At 43.0% G+C, this 24,292-nt stretch overlaps 1 protein-coding gene across 14 annotated transcripts in view; it reads right to left on the bottom strand.

Annotated features, from left to right (window-relative positions):
- PARP4 (poly(ADP-ribose) polymerase family member 4) overlaps nt 1–24,292 on the bottom strand; it is a 142,419-nt gene that overhangs the window by 7,623 nt on the left and 110,504 nt on the right. For 9 of the 14 annotated variants that reach the window (XM_056561691.1, XM_056561690.1, XM_056561696.1 and 6 more), the window contains 6 exons: nt 19,991–20,095; nt 17,314–17,346; nt 9,464–9,592; nt 4,916–5,032; nt 1,859–1,912; nt 1,677–1,779 (listed from right to left, as the gene is read on the bottom strand). In XM_056561691.1, coding sequence (XP_056417666.1) covers nt 1,677–1,779; nt 1,859–1,912; nt 4,916–5,032; nt 9,464–9,592; nt 17,314–17,346; nt 19,991–20,095 — 541 coding nt within the window. Of the gene's footprint in view, nt 1–1,676; nt 1,780–1,858; nt 1,913–4,915; nt 5,033–9,463; nt 9,593–14,617; nt 14,801–17,313; nt 17,347–19,990; nt 20,096–24,292 lie in introns of all 14 variants that reach the window. The other 5 variants (XM_056561700.1, XM_056561699.1, XM_056561701.1 and 2 more) reach the window with 4 other exon arrangements.

Consider the following 24,292-nt stretch of genomic DNA (forward strand, 5'->3'; position numbering starts at 1 on the left):
TTGACCAAGTGTGCTGCTGCCATTTTCTTTTTTTACATGTTTTGTACTTGCCACAGCAGCGTGCACCCGTGTATTGGGTTTAGGTGCTGGCTACATTTTCAGTTTTTTTTTTCTTTGCTGTGCAAATTTGGGGGGAGTGGCTCCCTCTGTAGCCGTGCATTCCCTCCGTTAGTGGATTCAACATGTCACCCAGCCTGAAGTAGGTGAGTGTTTAGGGACCCATCCGATAAGAGGCCACCTCCGCGTGGTGGATGGGGGGACACGTTTTGATCAAAAAGTGCGCTAAGAGCCTCCATTTTGTTGACCAAGTTTGCTGCTGCCATTTTCTTTTTTTACATGTTTTGTACTTGCCACAGCAGCGTGCACCCGTGTATTGGGTTTAGGTGCTGGCTACATTTTCAGTTTTTTTTTCTTTGCTGTGCAAATTTGGGGGGAGTGGCTCCCTCTGTAGCCGTGCATTCCCTCCGTTAGTGGATCCAAAATGTCACCCAGCCTGAGGTAGGTGAGTATATATATATATACATGCAATGCTGGGGGCTTATCATCGCGCTGCGGGTGGCATATATATATATATATATATATATATATATATATATATATATATATATATATATGATAGCGCCGGGGGGAATATATACTGTATATATACTGTATATATATACACATGCACTGCTGGGGGCTTATCATCGCGCTGCGGGTGGCATATATATATATATGATAGCGCTGGGGGGGAATATATACTGTATATATACTGTATATATATATATATATATATATATATATATACACACATGCACTGCTGGGGGCTTATCATCGCGCTGCGGGTGGCATATATATATATATATATGATAGCGCCGGGGGGAATATATACTGTATATATATATATATATATATATATATATATATATATATATATACACACATGTGCTGCTGGGGGCTTATCATCGCACTGTGGGTGACATGTATCTATATGATAGCGCCGGGGGGAATATATACTGTATATATACAAGCACTGCTGGGGGCTTATGATTGCGTTGCGGGCGGCATATATATATGATAGCGCCGGGGGGAATATATACTGTATATATATATATATATATATATATATATATATATATATATACATGCACTGCGGGGGGCATAAGATAGCGGAGGAATAAATATATATACATGCACTGCGGTGGGACAAGACATATAGCGCAGCAGGGGGCATGATATATAGAAGCTGATATATAAAACCCCCAGCAGTTCTATATATCTTTCCCCACCACAGCTCTTCTATTTGAAATAAAAATAAAAGTGCACTGTATATGGCTGGGGAGGAGCATGCCGCCCGCTCCCCTGCTTAATAACTGTGATAAGGGCGACAGATAACTTCCCTGCGACAGAAAAAAAATAGAGATGGGCGACAGATTAGTAAATCAGGAAGAAAAATATTCGGAGTAAACCTGAAATCACTCCAAGATAAACACTCCATTCTTAGTAAATCAGGGCAATTGAGTTTTATATATATAGATTATATCAAACAATAAAAAGGTCCCTCATATGGACTGAAAAGTATAAAGGTTATAGATCTTGGAGTTTATACATTGTGATCTGTTCTCCTACATAGGATTCTCACACTTACAACACTTCATCAGGCACCGCAGGCTTGTTGGGTTACAGTTTCTACCTACCCAGAGATCTGATGCCTTTTTTTACAAGAAAATCTTCCGTCAAGTAAAGGACATTGATCTTTAATAAGGCACCGAGTTCTATGTTCAGCTGCCAGTATCCTTCCTGCAACATAAAGTGAGTTGACTTTATAACATGATTTTTCAGTTCGGTATATTTCTGAAACATAAATACAATAAATTACCGGACTTTGAAGAGATGACAGAGACGACCAAGAAGGAGGCACCAAACGTTTTCTCTGCAAAACACAAATATACCATCATGTTATGATACATGTACTTAACCCCTTCAGTTTTTGCACTTTCGTTTTTTCCTCCTTACCTTATAAAAATCATAACCCTTTCAATTTTCCACCTAAAAATCCATATTATGGCTTATTTTTTGCGTCACCAATTCTACTTTGCAGTGACATCAGTCATTTTACCCAAAAATTCACGGCGAAACGGAAAAAAAAATCATTATGCGACAAAATCGAAGAAAAAAACACCATTTTGTTACTTTTGGGGGCTTCCGTTTCTACGCAGTGCATATTTCGGTAAAAATGACACCTTATCATTATTCTGTAGGTCCATACGGTTAAAATGATCCCCTACTTATATAGGTTGGATATTGTCGTACTTCTGGAAAAAATCATAACTACATGCAGGAAAATTTATACATTTAAAAATGTCATCTTCTAACCCCTATAACTTTTTTTATTTTTCCACGTACAGGGAGGTATGAGGGCTCATTTTTTGCGCTGTGATCTGAAGTTTTTATCGGTACAATTTTTGTTTTGATCAGACTTTTTGATCACTTTTTATTTATTTTTTTAATGGTAAAAAAGTGACCAAAAATACGCTTTTTTGGACTTTGGAATTTTTTTGCGCGTACGCCATTGACCGTGCGGTTTAATTAATGATATATTTAGTTCGGACATTTACGCACGCGGCGATACCACATATGTTTATTTTTTTTTATTTACACAGTTTTATTTTTTTTATGGGAAAGGGGGGGGTGATTCAAACTTTTATTAGAGAAGGGGTTAAATGACCTTTATTAACACTTTTTTTTTGCAGTGTTATAGGTCCCATAGGGACCTATAACACTGCACACACTGATCTCCTATGCTGATCACTGGCGTGTATTAACACGCCTGTGATCAGTGTTATCGGCGCTTGACTGCTCCTGCCTGGATTTCAGGCACGGAGCAGTCATTTGTCGATCGGACACTGACTACCCGGGATAGTTTCACTTTCACTTTAGAAGCAGCGGTCAGCTTTGACCGCCGCTTCTAAAGGGTTAATACCGCACATTGCCGCGAACGGCGATGTGTGGTATTAGCCGTGGGTCCCGGACGTTGATGAGCGCCGGGACCGACGCGATTTGATGCAGGGTTTCAGCGCGACCCCGCTTCATATCATGGGAGCCGGCGCAGGACATAAATATACGTCCTGCGTCGTTAAGGGGTTAAGGACCAGGCCCATTTTGGCCTTAAGGACCAGAGCGTTTTTTGCACATCTGACCACTGTCACTTTAAGCATTAATAACTCTGAGATAGATTTTTCGTGACATATTTTACTTTATGTTAGAGGTAAAATTTTGTCGATACTTGCATCATTTCTTGGTGAAAAATTCCAAAATTTGATGAAAAAATAAAAAATTTAGCATTTTTTTTTACTTTGAAACTCTCTGCTTATAAGGAAAATGGACAATTCAAATAAATTATATATTGATTCACATATACAATATGTCTACTTTATGATTACATCATAAAGTTGACATGTTTTTACTTTTGGAAGACATCAGAGGGCTTCAAAGTATAGCAGCAATTTTCCAATTTTTCACAAAATTTTCAAAATCTGAATTTTTCTGGGACCAGTTCAGTTTTGAAGTGGATTTCAAGGGTCTTCATATTAGAAATACCCCACAAATGACCAAATTATAAAAACTGCACCCCTCAAAGTATTCAAAATCACATTCAGTACGTGTGTTAACCCTTGTTTCACAGGAATAGCAGCAAAGTGAAGGAGAAAATTCAAAATCTTTGTTTTTTACACTCGCATATTCTTGTAGACCCAGTTTTAAAATTTTTACAAGGGGTAAAAGGAGAGAAATCTTCCTAAAATTTGTAACCCAATTTCTCTCGAGTAAGAAAATACCTCATATGTGTATGTCAAGTGTTCGGCGGGTGCACTAGAGGGCTCAGAAGGGAAGGAGCGACAGTGGGATTTTGGAGAGTGAGTTTTTCTGAAATGGTTTTTGGGGGGCATGTCCCATTTAGGAAGCCCCTATGGTGCCAGGACAGCAAAAAATAAATAGAAAAAAACCACATGGCATACTATTTTGGAAACTACACCCCTCAAGGAACATAACAAGGGGTCCAGTGAACCTTAACACCCCACAGGTGTTTGACGACTTTTCATAAAAGCTGGATGTGTAAATGTATTAATTTTTTTTTCACTAAAATGCTGGTTTCCCCCCAAATATTACATTTTTACATGGGATAGGATAAAATGCCCCCCAAAATTTTTAACCCCATCTCTTCTGAGTATGAAAATACTCCATGTGTGGACGTCAAGTGCACTGCGGGTGCACTACAATGCTCAGAAGAGAAGGAGTCACATTTGCAAGAGCAGCAAAAAACAAAACCACATGGCATACTATTTTGGAAATTACACCCCTCAAGGAACGTAACAAGGGGTACAGTGAGCCTTAACACCCCACAGGTGTTTGACGACTTTATATATATCTTTTTTAATAAAATGCTGTTTTTCCCCCCAAATTCTACATTTTTACAAGGGGTAATAGGAGAAAATGTCCCCCAAAATGTGTAACCCAATCTTTTCTGAGTATGAATGTACCCCAAGTGTGGACATCAAGTGCATTGTGGGCGCACCACAATGAGTAGAAGAGAAGGAGTCACATTTGCAAATTTTGCTGAAATGGGGGGGGGGGGGGGGGGGGGCATGTTGCATTTAGGAAGCCCCTATGGTGCCAGAACAGCAAAAACAAAAAAACGACACATGGCATACTATTTTGGAAACCACACCCCTCAAGGCACGTAACAAGGGGTACAGTGAGCCTTAACACCCCACAGGTGTTTGATAAATGTTCATTATAATGGGATGTGAAAAGGAAAAATTTTATTTTTTTACACTAAAATGCTGGAGTTACCCCAAATTTTTCATTTTCACAAGTGGTAAAACGAGAAAATGTCACCATAAATTTGTAGATACATTTCTTTGGAGTAAGGGCATACCTCATGTCTGGACGATAGGAGGTCTACGGGTGCACACCGTTCTCTTAGGTGCAGGAGCGCAGTCAGGGCCTTGAGCTTTGCATTGCTACCTATGGAGCCAGAACAGCGGGACCCCTCCTGAAGGGGCATTACATGGGGTAAATAACTGGGGTACACTAAATAACTAAAATGGGTACAGTGGGACGTAAAAAAATAAAACAGGTTATGTTCCCAGAATGATGACCCAGAGCATAGCCAAAACTAAAGAATATGCCCACCCCAAACCCTATGCTCTGAATCATCATTCTGGGAATGTGATGTATGTGGCCGTCCCTAACCTGTTGCCTCAAATGCGCACATTGCTCAGGTGGGGAGAGCGCTGCGCATTTGAGGCAACATAAAAAAGTCCCCGATGATAATGACTCAGTGATCCATGCCCATTTTTGGAAAAATACCCCCAGAGGTCTTATCAGGTTTTTTTTTTTTTTTTAATAAAAGACTTTTTTGGGCAATTTAGAGGTTTTATGGGGTTAAAATTTGCAATGTACTCTGGACTTGGTACATTGGGGTCAAATTATGGAAAATTAAAATGAAAAGGGAACATGTAGTACTCCATGGAAGTGTGATACTCCCTGAAGCAATCCTTAATGTAGAGGCCCGGATGATTGGGGCAAGTGTCACATTTAGTGGTGGTGTCCTTCCGTATCCCCCTCTTGTGACACACTCTGCATCTTTTCTGGGATCGTCCCTTCTTTCCAGTGTGGAGGACCTTACCTGGAAGTGCTGGCCTGGGACGATCCTGGCACCTATAATTTCAGTTACTTGGGAAGTCTGGCCTGCTCTTTCCTTGTCGCCAAAGATCAGGACCTTTAGGACTTCTTGTACTGAAGGTATGTCCCTGTGTTGCCAGCGTTCTGGTACAGTACAAAAGAATTGTACAAGTCAACCTGTACCAAGTAGATCGCAACTTTTTTGTACCATACCCGTGTTTTGCGCATGGCATTTTATGGCTTGAGGACTTGATCAGAAAGATCAACTTCCCCCATATACCGATTGTAGTCCAGAATACAATCGGGTTTGAGGACCGGTGTTGTGGTACCTCACACAGGGACAGGTGAGCTGTCGTTACCATGAATAGTGGTCAGCATAAGGACATCCCTCTTATCCTTATACCTGACCAGCAACAGGTTTTCATTGGTAAGGGCACGGGACTCACCCTTGGGCATAGGTGTCTGCAGAAAATTTAGAGGGAGGCCTCTCTGGTTCTTCCGCACGGTCCCACAAGCGGACGTGGATCTGGTGGCAAGGGATGTGAACAGAGGGATGCTGGTATAAAAGTTGTCCACGTACACGTGGTAACCCTTATCCAGCAATGGGTGCACAAGCTCCCAAACGATTTTCCCGCTAACACCACCAGAGTGGGGGAACAATCTGGGGGTTCAATACGGGAATCTCGTCCCTCATACACTCTAAAATTGTAAGTGTACCCGAAGTTACTCTCACAAAGTTTGTAGAGCTTCACGCCATACTGCGCCCGCTTCGAGGGAATATACTGGACGAATGTGAGTCTCCCCTTAAAACTGATAAGAGACTCATCTACCGAGAGCTCCCTGAGGGGTACATCGGCCTCCAAAAATTTGGCCCCAAAGTGATCGATGACTGGCCTCACTTTGTAAAGCCGGTCATAGGTGGGATCACTTCGGGGTGGACATGCCTCATTATCAGTGTAATGGAGGCATTTCCAAATGGCCTCGAACCGCTTCCATGCCATGACCATACTGTAAAGCGGGGTCTGGTAGAGGACATCCCTGCTCCAGTACTGTCTGACACTTGGCTTTTTGACCAGGCCCATATGCAGCACGAGGCCCCAAAATGTCCTCATTTCTGCTCCATCAATGGCGTACCATTCAATGGACCTGGCCAAAAAAGAATTTGGGTGGTGGGAGATGAACTGCTGGGTGTACAGATTCGTCTGCTCCACCATCAGATTGACAAAACTGTAACTGAAAAAATTACTGAAATGGTCAATTTCAGTAAATCATGAATTGTCAATCCGGATTCCGGAGTCGCCCACAAACTCCGGAATCCGTGGCTGATAACCCTCTGGGGGTCTCCAGACAGGTTCCCCGGTAGGGGGCTCCGGTACACTTGTCTGGGTAGTCGGACTCCTAGTACGAGCGGCATTGTCCCTCGCACTAGTGTCGGCCACTGGGCCACTTTCATGGGGGGTGAGTGGCCTCATATGGCGGCGTCTTCTGGGGGGCTCATCATCACTACTAGATGATGAGGAGGACGATGAATAACACAGGAATGTAAGATCTTCATCGTCCTCACTGACGGATTCGGAGTCGGAGGCGAGAAAAGCGTATGCCTACGCTGCTGAAAATGGCTGGCGAGCCATCGCCCTTTTTTCTACGGTGGCAGGCGGAGGGGGGGGCGGTGGTGGGGGGGTGGGGTAACGTTTGTGTGTGTGTGTGGGGGGGGGGGGGGAGTATGTAGTGTGTGTGTTTGGTGTTAACTTTATCTACAACGGTGTGTGATCGAAAATCACACACCGTTATATCGGGGGGGGGGGGGGGGGGAAGGTGCGACCCCCCAAAAAAATTGGGGGCAAATCCTGAACCCCTAATAGGGCCCGGTCACACTGAAAAAACTGCGATGGACCCTTGGGGACCTATTGTGAATCCTACCTGTCCCTGGGATGTATTCTGTCCCTGCTGTATGGGGGCTTCTTATCTCCTGAGGGGCTCCGATCTCGGCAGAAGGGGGTCCCTGGCTTCCTCCAGCAGCTCTGACCGCTGACTGAACTCAGCCAGCCGACAGAGCTGTGGGAAGATGCTGTTAACCCCTCCCCTGCCAGCCAATAGCAGCGATCCTGGGGGGGGGGGGGTGACAAAATCGCCACCTTCCCATAGATACAGTGGGTGATAGGGGGTGTATCCTACACCCCCAATAACCATGAATCTCCAGGTCAGCGGGTCACACGTGACCCGTATGACCCGAATCACGGCAGATCGTTGGTGTGAATTCATCAGCGATCTGGGGGGGTCTGATGACCCCCTCGGCATTTGCACGGGGACCCTGCTAATCGATATCAGCAGTCACCCTGGTCCGGTCCCCGCCCCGCGCGCGGGGGGACCAAAATTCCTGCGTACGTCCTTGGTCCTTAAGTACCAGGGAGCTAGGACGTATGGGTACGTCCTTGGTCCTTATGTGGTTAAAGGGGTACTCTGGTGAAAAACTACAGAGAAAGTTGAGCTGTTCTTTCCAGTCTGACCACAGTGCTCTCTGCTGACACCTCTGTCCATGTGAGGAACTGTATAGAGCAGGAGCAAATCCCCATAGCAAACCTCTCCTGCTACAGACAGAGGTGTCAGCAGAGAGCACTGTGGTCAAACTGAAAAGAACTACACAACTTCCCCTGTAGTATACAGCAGATGATAATTACTAGAAGGATTCATTTTTTTTTAATAGAAGTCGTTTACAAATCTGTTTAACTTTCTGGCACCAGTTGATTTGAAAAAATAGTTTGTTTTCCACCGGCGTACCCCTACAATAAGGACACACAATCTCTTCCCAATATTTCACTGAGGCTCGGTTCACACTGTGTTTTTTCCGGCATATTTCATTTGTAAGAATGTGTCCACATTTTTTAGCATTAAAGGGGTATTCTGGGCAAAAACATTTTATCCCCTATCCAAGGGATAGGGGATAAGATGTCTGATCGCAGGGACTCGCTGCTTTTTTGTGCAATTTTAGAATAGACAACTTTGGCAAAAGTGACTGTGAAATGCAGTGCTTCATTCTTGACTATGCAGTGGACGAGATTTATTAATTGTATCTTTTTTTTTTTAAAGGAGCAAAGATAATGCACAAACGTTAAAAAAAAAAAAAAGAAATGCAAATTCATACCACTTCTGTCCTGCCTTAGAAAAGGGACATCCTACAGCACATTCTGAGGGGATTTTCATTCATGCAAAATTTATCAAAGTCTGTGCACTGTTTTGATAAATTTGGCGCACATGAGTCAAAAACAAAGCAGAAAAAAAGGTAATGAAGTGGCTGCACACAGACACATATTGATAAATCTCCCCAAATATGTAAAAAAAATCTGTTCACATTTTTGCAGCCGCACCGATAAGTGACATGACCCATAGAGATCAGCTAGTCCTGCGGTGGCTTATTTTGATAAAAGTAGTTGTCTTCATGAGATAACCTCATAAATGATATATTTAAAGGGAATTTATCACCTAGATTTTTAACCCCTCAAAGGAGTACTTCATGATTCAACTTTTGTACCTGGCCAGAAAGCTGGCATTAAAAAATAAAATGTGCTGTGGGCTGTAGTTTTGCAACAGCTGGAGGCACCCTGGTTGGGAACTGCTGCTCTATGCAAATAAATGGTTAGCATTCAAAAGAAAAGTGTGTACAATTTTGGCTTCCCTGGACAGGAAGACATAGAAAAAGGAGTTGGGCAACCTGAGTAGTGAATGGAACTAGTGGGTAATATTGTTTAGTTTGAAAAGAAAAAGAAAAAAAAACTTTATTAAATGTATAAAATATACATACCGGAGAGAGATGGCTAAGTGCCTTTATGTTTTTCGTGCTAAAACCTCCAGCCCCACTTGGGATCCCAGCTCGGGGAACAAGTGCAGAACCAAACAGGGCTGTCTGCAAACTAGATATGTTGTATAGGTACTACACAAAAATAGAAATAATAAATCATTCTCATAATAAATGTATTTAAATAAAACTGCCGATATTCACCAAAGTCATGCAAATAACAGGAGCACTGAGAGAACATACACTGACGTTGTTCACTAGGAACATTTTCATTACAAATTAGGCCTAAGCAGTCAGTGTCAAAATATTACCTAATAACTCAGTATATGCAAAGATTTTCTGGATTATAATACCATTAAAGTAGGACACTATGGAGATCATCAGCAGGAAATATTATTTTTGACTATAACTACAGTAAAATCCTGACTAGCAACTAACCCAATGTATTTTGCCAGCACCCATACAATGACATTGCAGTGGAGGAATGCGAAGCATCATCAATCTCACAGACTTAAAGGGGTTGTCTGGTATAGAAATTAAAGTTCTGTTCACACGTACAGTATCCTGCTCAGAATTGATGCACAGGATTTGTAACTGCAGATTAGTTTACATTGAAATCTGCAGTAGAAAATCCTTCGGGATGCAACTTTTATTTTTTACCTGGCCAGAAAGCCGGTATTATCCACTTAAAGGGGTACTCTGGTGAAAAACGTTTTTTTTTTTTTTTTTTTAAATCAACCGGTGCCAGAAAGTTAAACAGATTTGTAAATTACTTCTACTTTAATTCCTTCCTGTACTTATTAGCTGCTGAATACTACAGTGGAAATTCTTTTCCGTTTGAAACACAGAGCTGTCTGCTGACATCATGAGCACAGTGCTCTCTGCTGACATCTCTGTCCATTTGATAGGAGCTTCAGCCTATCACTGGCCACAGCGATGTCCCGCCTCGGCCAGTGATAGGCTGAAGCTCCGTGTGACGTGCCGGGCTAACAGGAAGTAAGAAGAATTTAGCCCGAATTCAGACCAAACACCTGTACCGGAGTGTACCAGAGCTCCGAGGGCTCATTGGCAGGTAAGAGAAAGTGTGTTTTCTTTTATTTTGCTGCCTGGACGGGATAAAATGAATAAAGTGCGCGCCGGACTACTCCTTTAAGGACCAAGGGCGTACCTGTATGCCCGTGGACATTTCGGTCCCCACCGCACGCCGGGCGGGGACTGGACCAGGGTGACTGCTGATATCTATCAGCAGGTACCTCCAGCAAATGCCCGGGGGGTCATCAGACCCCCCCCATGTCGGCGATCGGCGCAAATCGCTGGTGAATTCACACCAGCGATATGCGCCGATTCAGAGTCATGCGGATCTATGGTGACCCGGTGACCCGGAATATAAGGGGAATAGCGGTTGTCAAAGATATCTACGATCCCCCTGAAGGGATAGGAGTGATGTGGCAGGTGTGCCACCCCTCCTATTGGTCGACCAGAAGCGACGACCAATAGCAGATCGGGGGCGGGGGGGTTAACTTTCGATTTCACCGTACTGCCCACCCACAATAGGCGGGGCAGAACGGGGAAACCGAAGGGGACCGGCGACAGAAGATCCACTTACCCATCCGGAGGCTGCGGGCGATGGTGATCGGCGGGCGGCGATGACGTGCGGCTGGCTCACTGGATCCTATAGAAGCCGGTGAGCTGCCTAGCATCATCTTGAGGGCTACAGTCTGAGACCACTATACAGTGGTCTCTAAACTGTAGCCCTCCAGATGTTGCAAAACTACAACTCACAGCATATCCAGACAGCTGTTTGCTGTGTGGGCATGCTGGGATTTGCAGTTTTGCAACAGCTGGTGGGCTACAGTTTGAAGATCACTGTGTAGTGGTCTCTAAACTGTAGCCCTCCAGATGTTGCAAAACCACAAACCCCAGCATGCCCAAACAGCAAACAGCTGTCTCGGCATGCTGAGAGTTGTAGTTGCGTACCTCCAGCTGTTGCATAACTACATCTCCCAGCATGCCCTTTGGCGATCAGTACATGCTGGGAGTTGTAGTTTTGCAACAGCTGCAGGCACACTGGGGGGTCCACTGTTCTGGCACCATGGGGGGCTTTGTAAACGCACATGGCCCCTGACTTCCATTCCAAACAAATTCTCTCTCCAAAAGCTCAATGGCGCTCCTCCTCTTCTGAGCATTGTAGTTTGCCAGCAGAGCACTTGAGGTCCACACATGGGGTATTTCCATACTCAAAGAAATGGGGTTACAGATTTTGGGGGTAATTTTCTCCTATTACCCCTTGTAGAAATGTAAAATTTGGGGGGGAAAATGCATTTTAGTGAAACATTTTTTTTTTCATTTACACATCCAAGTCGTGAAATATCTGTGAGGTGTTAAGGCTCATTGTACCCCTTGTTACGTTCCTTGAGGGGTGTAGTTTCCAAAATAGTATGCCATGTTGTTGTTTTTTTTGCTGTTCTGGCACCACAGGGGCTTCCTAAATGCGACATTCCCCCCAAAAACCATTTCAGCAAAATTTGCATTCCAAAAGCCAAATGTGACTCCTTCTCTTCTGAGCACTGTAGTTTGCCCACAGAGCATTTTACGTCCTAACATGGGGTATTTCCATACTCAGAAGAGATGGGGTTACAAATTTTGGGGGGCATTTTCCCCCATTACCCTTTATAGAAATGGTACATTTGGGAAAAAAGCTGCACTTTAGTGAAAATTTTTTTTGTTCATTTACACATCCAACACATCCAACCTGTGGGGTGTTAAGGCTCACTGGACCCCTTTTTACTTGCCTTGAGGGATGTAGTTTCCAAAATGGTATGCCATGTGGGGGTTTTTCTGCTGTTCTGGCACCATAGGGGCTTCCTAAATGTGACATGCCCCCCAAAAACCATTTCAGAAAAACTCATTCTCCAAAATCCCATTGTTGCTCCTTCCCTTCTGAGCCCTCTACTGCGCCCGCTGAACACTTGACATACACATAAGAGGTATTTCCTTACTCGAGAGAAATTGGGTTACAAATTTTGAGGGGATTTTTCTCCTTTTCCCCTTGTAAAAATTCAAAAACTGGGTATACAAGAACATGCGAGTGTAAAAATTGAAGATTTAGAATTTTCTCCTTCATTTTGCTGCTATTAATGTGAAACACCTAAAGGGTTAACACACTTACTGAATGTAATTTTGAATACTTTGAGGGGTGCAGTTTTTATAATGGGGTCATTTATGGGGTATTTCTAATATGAAGACCCCTCAAATCCACTTCAAATCTGAACTGGTCCCTGAAAAATTTCGATTTTGACAATTTTGTGAAAAATTGGAAAATTGCTGCTCAACTTTGAAGCCCTCTGATGTCTTCCAAAAGTAAAAACATGTAAACTTTATGATGCAAATATAAAGTAGACATATTGTATATATGAATCAAAATATAATTTATTTGAAATGTCTATTTTCCTTACAAGCAGAGAGCTTCAAAGTTAGAAAAAAGCTAAATTTTAAATTTTTTCATCAAATTTTGGAATTTTGCACCAAGAAGTGATGCAAGTATCAACGAAAATTTACCACTAACATAAAGTAGAATATGTCATGGAAAAACTATCTCGGAATCAGAATGAAAGGTAAAAGCATCCCAGAGTTATTAATGCTTAAAGTGACAGGGGTCAGATGTGCAAAAAATGCTCTGGTCCTACAGTGAAAATTGGCCTGGTCCTTAAGGGGTTAAAAAACAAAAACAAAGAAACTGGACTTACCTCCCACCTCTACCCCGGTACTTTCAGCAGTTTTGTTTTATAGCCTTAAAGGGGTTCTCCAGTGGAAAACATCTTTTTTCTAAATCAACTGGCTCCAGAAAGTTATACAGATTTGTAAATGACTTCTATTTAAAAATCTTAATCCTTCCAGTACTTTTCAGCTGCTGTATGCTCCAGAGGAAGTTGTGTAGTTCTTTCCAGTCTGACCACAGTGCTCTCTGCTGACACCTCTGTTTATGTCAGGAAGTGTCCAGAGCAGGATCAAATCACCATAGAAAACCTCTCCTGCTCTGGACAGTTCCTGACATGGATAGAGGTGTCAGCAGAGAGCACTGTGGTCAGACTGGAAATAACTACACAACTTCCTCTGGAGCATACAGCAGCTGATAAGTACTGGAAGAATTAAGATTTTTAATTAGAAGTAATTTACAAATCTGTATAACTTTCCGTCACCGGTTGATTAGAAAAAAATGTGCTTTCCACTGGAGTACCCCTTTAAGGATGAAACAAAACTGCTGGAAGTACTGGGGTAGAGGTAGGATGTAAGACCAGTTTTTTTTTTTTTTTTTTTTTTTTAATGCCGTCTTCAACTGGTTCACCCGCACTAAACCCAATACACTGGTGAGAGTGAAGGTTTATGCATAAGCCCTGGCTCTGGCAAGGCCTAATAGTTTAAAGATGGCAGACTTTCAGCCCTTTATTAGCATTCCAGCTGCCATGGAAGCCTATCAGCACCCCACAATCATGTTGAAGGGTCCAATCTCTCTAAGTGCTTAGATGCTGCAGTCACTATTGACCGCAGAATCTCTAAACTCCATTGCAGTAAAATAAAGTATGTTTGACACTAGTTTCCAATTCTAGGCACCAGTGGAAGACCCAGAATTATCCCAATAATTTTGCAAAAATTCAGCGGCACAGAATGTAAATTATAGAATTTTTATTACAGTATTTACATACTGTGGGGTCGTGGAAACCATCAGAAGAACATACGTGTAATATGATGGGACTCTTTATGCCAGTAGTCTCCAAACTGTGGTCCTCTAGATGTATTTATTCAACATCTGGAGGGCCACAGTTTGGAGACCACTGCTCTATGCCAGTGTCGCCCCAACCAGGGTGCCTCCAGCTGTTGAAAAACTACAACTCCCAGCATGCCCGGACAGCCTTTGGCTGTCCGGGCATGCTGGGAGTTGTAGTTTTGCAACAGCTGGAGGCCCCCTGGTTGGGAAATGCTGCTCTATGCAGATGAATGGTTAGCATTCAAAAGAAAAGTGTTTACAATTTTGGCTTCCGTGCGCAGAAAGACATAGAAGAGATGAAGCAGGGTCAGAGTTGGGCAACGTGTGGGTAATATTGTTTAGTTTAAAAAGAAAACAAAAAAACAGTATTAAATGTAAGTATAAAATATACATACCGGAGAGCGATGGCTAAGTGCCTTTTTTTTTTTCTTGCCAAAAAATTCTACATTTGAAGACCTTTCTGAATAGCATTCCATTGCACCAAAACCTCCACCTCCAGCACCACTTGGGATCTCAGGTTGTGGAAAAAGTGCAGAACCAAACTGGGATGAATATAAACTAGGCATGCTGTATAGGTGCTGCACAAAAATAGTAATAATAATAATAATAAATTATTCTCATAATAAATGTATTTTCAATAGAACTGCCGATATTCACCAAAGTCTTGCAAATAACAGGAGCGCTGACAGAACAAACATTGACCTTGTTCACTAGCGACATTTTCATTCCGAACTAGGCCTAAGCAGTCACAGTCAAAATATTACCTAATAATTGTTATTATAATCCTGAAAATCTTTGCATATACTACCATTAAAATAGGACACTATGGAGATCATCAGCAGGAAATATTAGGAACTGTATAGATATATAGGTATTTTTTGACTATAAACAGTAAAATCCTGACCAACAACTAACCCAATGTTTTTTGCCAGCACCCATACAATGACATTGCAGTGGAAAATGCGAAGCATCATCAATCTCACAGACTTAAAGGACAACTGCAGCGGCATTACACTTATCCCCTAGGGGATAAGTGTTTGATCGCGGGGGGTCCGACCGCTGGGACCCCCCCCCCCGATCTCCCTAACGGGGTGCCGCCATAAGCGCTCATGGTGAGCGCTAAGGCGCGTAGCGTCGACCTAGAGGTCGACGGTGACGCCCCGTCTCCTCCCCGTCCCCATACAGTTCTATGGGGGATGAGGGGAGGCACGAATGCTTCCTCCCCGCCTCTCCCATAGAGATGTATGGAGGAGGCGTGCCGGCTGCAACGTCATGCTGCGGACGGCACGCCCCCTGCACGGGACAGCCGGGGCCCCGTACAGGAGATCGCCGGGGGCCCCAGCGTTCGGACCCCCGCGATCAAACACTTATCCCCTATCTTGAGGATAGTGGATAAGTGTTTTTAACGCTGCAGATGTCCTTTAAAGGGGTTCTCTGGTATAGAAATTAAGGGTCTGTTCACACGTACAGGATCCTGTGCAGATTTGATGCGCAGGATTTGTAACTGCAGATTAGTTTACATTGAAATCTGCAGCAGAAAATCCTGCACATCTAATCTGCGCAGGATCCTGTACGTGTGAATGTACCCTAAACGAGAACTCCAGCCTAAATTGACTTATCTCCTATCCACAGAATAGGGGATCAGTAGCCGATCAAGGGGGAGGGGGGGCGTCTACTGGGACCCCCCGCGATCTTTATAACTGGGCCCCAGCTCTCAGTGAGGAGCACATGTTGTCTACATGTAGACGACAAGAACTCTATTCATTTCTATGGGAGCGCCGATGAAGCCCTCGGGTCTCTTTGGCACTCCCATTCAAATGAAAGGAGCGCGTAACATCTATCACACGTGCTCCTCACTGAGAGCTGGGTCCAGTTCCGGAGACGGAGATTGTGGGGGGTCCCTGCGGTCGGACCCCCAGCGATCAACTACTTATCCCCTATCCTGTGGATAGGAGTTTAAGTTAATTTAGGCTGGAGTTCTACTTTAAGGGTAGGGTCACATGTAGCATATACGCTGCATAGTTCACGCTGCAAGAAATCTGCCGGGCAGTGGGAAACCCACAGCGTACGGTATTTTGCTACGAGCAGACACACAGGACTTTTCCGTCGCAGCCCTTTGTGTACACACAGGGAAGCCCTGTGTGTCTGCTTGTAGCAAAATATGCTGTGTATTTCCTGCTGCTCCGGCAGATTTCCTGCAGCGTGAAATACGCAGCGTACGTGGTACATGTGACCCTACCCTAAGGGTGTATTCACACATACAGCATCCTGCTCATATTTGATGTATAGGATTTAAGGCTGCAAATTTTAGAGTTCAATGTAAACTAAATGACTGAACACAGCTTCAAATCTGCAGCTTCAAATCCTGAGCATCAAACATGAGCAGAATACTGTACGTGTGAAAAAAGCCTTAGGTGATTAAATTAAAGGAGAGGAATTTGATCGGCTACATGGAGCAGGGATCACCTCTTAAAGGGGTTCTCCACCCACAGACATCTTATCCCCTATCCAAAGGATAGGGGAAAAGATGACTGATCGCGGGGGTCCCACCGCTGGGACCCCCCCGCGATCTCCGTGCAGCACCCATCACGCCCCCTCCCATAGACATGAATGGAGGGGGCGTGGTGTGATGTCACAAGGGGGCGTGACATGACCTCACATCTTCAGCTGCGGAAACCCAGCGTTCTAAACTTACTGTTTATAATGCCAGGTGCCACATGGGTGCTGCGCGAAAATCGCGGGGTCCCACCGATCAGACATCATATCTCTTATTTGGATAGGGGATAAGATGTCTGTGGGCGGAATACCTCTTTAAGAGCTGCTGCATCTGTACATTATACGGACAATGTAGTGATTTTTGTAGGTAATATATAATGCTCCAAAGAAGTTTTGCTGCTGGAATCCCATACATTACAGTGGACTGCTCTAGGACCCTGTAGAGAGATATTCTGTAATCATATAAAATGAATAAATAAATACCAGCGCTATATGGGTTTCTATAAATAGTGAAAATAATTTATTAGTGAGATAAGAAATAGACGATAAAAAATATCTACTGTATTATCAGAAGCCAATATGAGGCCCAATTTACCAATAAGTCTCCAGATGATTCCAATGGAAGTTGCTATAGGAAAAAAAAGTTAATATGTATGAGGCAAATAGTACTGAAAAAATATTAAATAGCACATATGTGACAGTATGAGGTATAATTACATATCTACTCATGCAGGGTTGTGTTTCTGCTGCTGTCCCTAATCAGGAGGCTGCTTGTAAAAGTGTAGAGACCTCTCCTCAGATGAAACCCCGCCCACTCCCGATTGGGGTGGGGCCTCTCCTCAGATAAAGCCCTGCTCCCTCCTGATTGGGGTGGGGCCTCTCCTCAGATAAAAGCTCCGCCCACTCCTGATTGGGATGGGGCCTCTCCTCAGATAAAAGCTCCGCCCACTCCTGATTGGGGTGGGGCCTCTCCTCAGATAAAAGCTCCGCCCACTCCTGATTGGGGTGGGGCCTCTCCTCAGATAAAGGTCCGCCCACTCCTGATTTGGGTGGGGCCTCGCTTCAGATAAAGCCTTGCCCACTCCTGATTGGGGGGGGGCCTCTAATTAGATGAAGCCCCACCCTCTCCTGATTGAGGTGGGGCCTTTCCTCAGGTGAAGCCCAACCCACTCTGGGCTTTCAGGCAGTTTCAGATACAGATGTGCTACCAGGCACAGCAGCAAGTTCTGTGCATTTTTCCTGCAGATTTTTGGCATACACGTACACTAGCCATGAGGTGGTGTAAGAAACATATGACTAACAGTCCTAGAGAGCCAAATATATCATTATATGTACAGGATTCTAATAAGTTACAGATACATTATGGCTGTCACTATTTATAAATGTTACCCAATGAACAGAGGTATCTGTATAGCAGGACCTGTGATTGTCTGCGGGAATAAATATTGGCTGCTGATATGGCATTGCATATGTAAAAATTACTTTTAGACCAACAATAACAATAAGAATTGCTATCTTAAAAACCTTTGTTAGCACTATTTTCTTCCAGCTTTTCAAGTACTGGAGAAGTTATTTTGGCTGGTCCTGACATGATAACTGGGTGTAATGATTCTTTTTCCTTAAAGGGGTACTCCGGTGGAAAACAATTTATTTTTTTTTTTAAATCAAATGGTGCCAGAAAGCTCAACATATTTGTAAATTACTTCTATTAAAGATGTTTTAACCCTTCCAGTACTTATCAGCTTCTATATACTACAGATGAAGTTCTTTTCTTTTTGAATTTTTTTCTGTCAAACCAAAGTGCTCTCTGCTGACTCCTCTGTCCATGTCAGGAACTGTCCAGAGCAGGATAGGTTTGCTATGGGTATTTGCTCCTGCTCTTGACAGTTCCTGAGACAGACAGAGGTGTCAGCAGAGAGCACTGTGGTCAGAAAGAAAAGAAATTCAAAAAGAAAAGAACTTCCTCTGTAGTATACAGCAGTTGATAAGTACTGGAAGGAATAAAAAAATTTAATAGAAGAAATTTACAAATCAGTTTAACTTTCTGGCACCAGTTGAATTAGAAAAAAAAGTTTTCCATCGGAGTACCCCTTTAAGGCCCAAAGCACAATCTTAATGGGGTATTCCAGGCCAAAACTTTTTTTTTATATATCAACTGGCTCTGGAAAGTTAAACAGATTTGTAAATTACTTCTATTAAAAAATCTTAATCCTTCCAATAGTTATTAGCTTCTGAAGTTGAGTTGTTGTTTTCTGTCTAACTGCTCTCTGATGACTCACGTCCCGGGAGCTGTGCAGTTCCTATGGGGATATTCTCCCATCATGCACAGCTCCCGGGACGTGACATCATCATTGAGCAGTTAGACAGAAAACTTCAGAAGCTAATAACTATTGGAAGGATTAAGATTTTTTAATAGAAGTAATTTACAAATCTGTTTAACTTTCCGGAGCCAGTTGATAGATATATATATATATATATATATATATATATATATATAAAAGGTTTTTCCTGGAATACCCCTTTAACCTAAACAGACTTAATGGGACGTCACTCTCTTTATCCAGAGGACTAGATTTTGTGAGGTCCTACACTAGGACATCACTTAGGGAATGCTGCACAAGTTCTCTTGTCTGAAATCTTCACTTTTATCCTGTAGACTAGACATTGCCTATCTGGCACATTTGGTGTGATCTTAGAATCTCATCGGTTGGCCCTATGTCAGTAGTGTGTTATGTGCTGATGACCCTCCTGCTTATTCCCTTATTGTATTAACATATAGGGGGAGATTTATCAAAACCTGTCCAGAGGGAAAGTTGCCCAGTTGCCCAGTTGCCCCTAGCAACCAATCAGATCAGACCAATTATTTTTCTAATTATGAATTTTTAATTAGATTACAGCAGAGGGCAGTGCAGTAAAACACTGTGCTGAAAAGTATGTAACTGTGCCGCACTCTGCTATAATCAAATATACCCTATTCTGGCTACTGTAAAACTGCCCTAAAAATTTGTGAATATTCCCACATACTGGGGGAGATTTATAAAAAGCTGTGAGAGGAAAAGTGGAGAAGTTGTCCACAGCAACCAATCAGGTGGCTTCTTTAATTTTAAAGAAAGCCTTTGAAAAATAAATAGGATCAATCTGATTGTTGCTATGGGCAACTGCATCACTTTTCCTCTCTACAGGTTATGATAAATCTCCCCCACTGACCATACAGAGGTAGAATGCAGGAAGTGTCTGCTGACAGTATAGGGGATTACAATGACAGGACTCACAGGGAGTGTATTCTCTGATCGGAGTCGTTCAAGTTTCCTTTCCTTCTCCATCTGGCCTGGACCTCCATGAAGACTTCTCACATCTCTGACTTGTCTCTGCAGAACCTGATGGACACACAATTTAGGCTCTTTTCTAAAGCACCATCCCCACCTCTATACAAACTCCACATCAATATTGCCTAACATAGTAATCGAGGGAGATTAATGAAAACCTGTGCAAAGGAAAATTTGTCCATAGCAACCAATCAGATCGCTTCTTTCATTTTGCAGAGGCCTTGTCAAAAATGAAAGAAGCGATCTGATTGGTTGCTATGGGCAACCCCGCCACTTTCCCCCTGGACAGGTTTTGATAAATCTCCCCCATAATACGTACAAAAATAAAACTGGTTGGCATAAAGATAGCATAACAATACCACTGTTTAGATCTACCAAAAGTGCATTTAACAAGTATTAGGGTGCGTTCACACTGAGCAATTCAAGAGGAATTTACTCGAGTAATTCCTCTTGAATTCTCCGCTCCCAATGAATGCACATCTCCTCTGCCCATTGACTTTAATGTTATTTCTGCTGTCCTGTTCACACTACGGAAATTCTGCTAGCAGAATTCCGATGCTGAATTCCTTTCCGCTTGAAGAAAGAACATGTTCATTCTTCAAGCGGAATCTGCGAACATAATCCAATAGAAGTCAATGGTAAAAAATTATTCTCCCTGACATCGTTTTCAAGCGGAATTCAGAAAAGTAGATTAAGGGTAGGTTCACACTGCAGAATCCCCACGGAATTCCGTGAGCAGAATTCCGCGAGTAAAATTCCGCACAGTAAACGATAGCATCTGTGTGAATGAGTCTTCCGCTAGACCCGTTCACACTGCGGAATTTCAGTGGCAGACAACTCTGCCGCTGAAATTGTTTCGCGCAAAGAAAGAACATGTTCATTCTTTGCGTGGAAGTCCGCAAGCACTTCATAGCAGTCAATGGTGACGGCGCAGTGCCGTGCGGTCCTACCGCCGCCGGCTGCCAGGCTGAATCTCAGAGATTCAGCTACAATTCCGCAGAGTGAACATACCCTTAATAGCCTCCTCTTTCATTCTTTTTCATTTCCGCATGGAAATTCTGCTCAAATTCCGCTTGATGGAGAAGGCAACAATTTCCTGACGGAAATTTTTCCTTGTGAATTCCTCTTGAATTCCTCAGTGTGAATGCACCCTTATACACAAAACACTTACCTACTATGTATAGATTACTTGGGTTGTTACTAACATCTAGAGAACATTTCATGTCAATAGCACCTTTGGAAATATAGTGAGAAAAATGGTTCACCCTTAGTGAGAAATACTGCTGTATATCATGATACACTATGTACGTAACTGTTTTTAGTGTTCAATCTAATATAATGGACAGTATATACTGTTGCTATATACATGATGATACACATATTGCTCAGTACTTCAGTTACGGATTATAGTCCCCCCAGTTCATGAGACTACTGATAGGTATATGCAGGGCTCAAGTCCTGCAGGAACTCATGGGAACGGAGTTCCTGCACGTTTTTCACAGCAGGAACGCAGTTCACATTACCAGGAGTCCTGCAGGACCAGCCCTTAAAGGGGTACTCACGATCTCGGCTGCGGCACCCCAGACATCTGGTGCACAGAGCGAGCTTTGCTCCATGCTGGATGACTGGTGATGCAGGGCAGAGGCTCATGATGTCACAGTAATGCCCCCTCAATACAAGTCTATTGGAGGGGGCGTGATGGCCATCTCGCCCCCTTCCATAGACTTGCATTGAGGGGCCGTGACATCACGAGTCTCCGGCGCTGCACCCAATGCTCTAAACGAATGCCGGGTGCAGCACGGAGAACGTGGGGGTCGCCAGCGGCGGGACCCCCGGGATCAGACATCTTATCCCCTTTCCTTTGGAAAGGGTATAAGATGTCTAGTTCCTCTTTAAGTGGAAATCTTGGGTGAGTTCCCACACTTTTTTCTCAGGACTTGACCCCTGGATATATGATACTCTACCCCAGGCATAGGAAACCTTCGTCACTTCAGATGTTTTGGACTACATTTCCCATGATGCCCTTACAGCCAAAATGCTGACAAAGCATCATGGGAGATGTAGTTCAAAACATCTGCAGTGCTCTACCCATTAGCTGTTGATGTGTCGCTGTCTACCAAAGTGAATAACAGAGTTTTCATAAATCTATAACCTGCAAACTACATCTTCTCTAGAAAAAGGAGAGACTGCTAGCAACAGCGCCCCATCCCATCTTTTGGAGGTGGTATATTTTTGGTTGTTTGTATGCCTTAGGCCAGTGTTTCCCAACCAGGGCGCCTCCAGCTGTTGCAAAACTACAACTCCCAGCATGCCCGGACAGCCAAAGGCTGTCCGGGCATGCTGGGAGTTGTAGTTTTGCAACAGCTGGAGGCGCCCTGGTTGGGAAACACTGCCTTGGGCTATGTTCACGAGGTCGGAAAAAGTGCAGAATGTCCTAAGGAAAACAAGTGCGGTCATTCTGCACATTTGACTAACCCGGCGGGTGCGAGGAAATGCGCCGTCTAATAGACTCCGCAGAAAGAATAGACTTCACTATTCTTTCTGCAGATGCCGGAATCTGAATTTCTGCACCAGATGTTTCTGGAAACAAGAAATTCTTCTGATTGAACAGTGCCACAGAATCTCATAGAAATCAATGGGACCTGCGGAATATCTCTGTGGACATTCCACCCGTTTTTCGCCCATGTGAACAAAGCCTTACAGTCAGGATGTCAATTTCTGTATGTCATAATGTGGAAAAACCATATTATTTTATATACCGTACGTTAAACAATTTGTCATTAGCACATAAACTTACTTTACGGTACGTACAATAATTTTGTCCCTTTTCTATCACAAATCTAACATGTCTATGCGTAAGTTATTGTTTCCAAAAAAAAACATCGGAGGGATAGCCTTAAGTGGGCACAGCTTCACCCGAGAAGAAACCCTGCCCCCAATCAAGATCTCACTAAAAGCAGTAATTGCAGACATAGTAATGCATTCAGTTACCATTTGGAGGCTAGTTGTCTATACCCATTATCTGTTGCTAGAGGGCTGTCCTTTCCCTAGAGAAAATGTAGTTTGCACATCATAGATTCTTGCAAACTCTGTTTTAGCTATCCTACCAAATACATGTTAGCAAAAAGTAATGGACGGATAGTATCTATTTTACTGCAGTATTTTTGTTTTCATTTAACCCCTTAAGGACCAGGCCCGTTTTGGCCTTAAGGACCAGACCAATTTTATTTTTGCATTTTCGTTTTTTCCTCCTCGCCTTCTAAAAATCATAACTCTCTTATATTTCCATCCACAGACCCATACGAGGGCTTGTTTTTTGCATCACCAATTGTACTTTGTAACTACATCACTTATTTTACCATAAAATGTACGGCGCAACCAAACAAATATTATTTATGTGGCAAAATTGAAAAGAAAACCGCAATTTTGGCAAATTTTGGAAGGTTTTGTTTTCACACTGTACACTTTCCGGTAAAAATTATATGTTTTCTTTATTCTGTGGGTCAATACGATTAAAATGATAGCCATGATTATATTCTTTTCTATAATTGTACCGCTTAAAAAAAATCTCAAACCATTTTAACAAAATTAGTATGTTTGAAATTGCCCTATTTTGACCACCTAGAACTTTCTAATTTTTCTGTATATGGGGGGATATGAGGGCTCATTTTTTGCGCCATGATCTGTAGTTTTTATCAGTATCACTTTTGCTTAGGTTTTACTTTTGATTAATTTTTATAAATTTATTTCTGAATAAAATGTGACAAAAAAGCAGCAATTTTGGACTTTTAAAAAAAAAAAATTACGTTTACACCATTCACCGTACGGGATGATTAACAATATATTTTAATAGTTCAGACTTTTACGCATGCGGAGATACCAAATATGTGTATTAATTATTTTTTTAACGCTTTTTTGGCGATAAAATGGGAAAAACTGACGTTTTACTTTTTATTGGGGAAGGGGATTTTTCTCATTTTTTAAACTTTTTTATTTAACATTTTTTAACAGTAGATTGCTAATACTGTGCAGTGCTATGATGTATAGGACACAGCACTGCTCAGTATTATCGGTGATCTTCTGCTCTGGTCTGTTCGATCTCAGACCAGAGCAGAAGACCCCGGGAGACGGCCGGAGCCAGGTGAGGGGACCTCCGGCCGCCATGCTGGATGATCGGATCCCCGCGGCAGCGCCGCGGACGATCCGATCCTCCGTTCAAAGTACCGCAATGCCGCAGATGCCGTGATC

The sequence above is a fragment of the Hyla sarda genome, chromosome 2 (genome assembly GCF_029499605.1).
Source record: "Hyla sarda isolate aHylSar1 chromosome 2, aHylSar1.hap1, whole genome shotgun sequence".
Taxonomy (NCBI): domain Eukaryota; kingdom Metazoa; phylum Chordata; class Amphibia; order Anura; family Hylidae; genus Hyla; species Hyla sarda.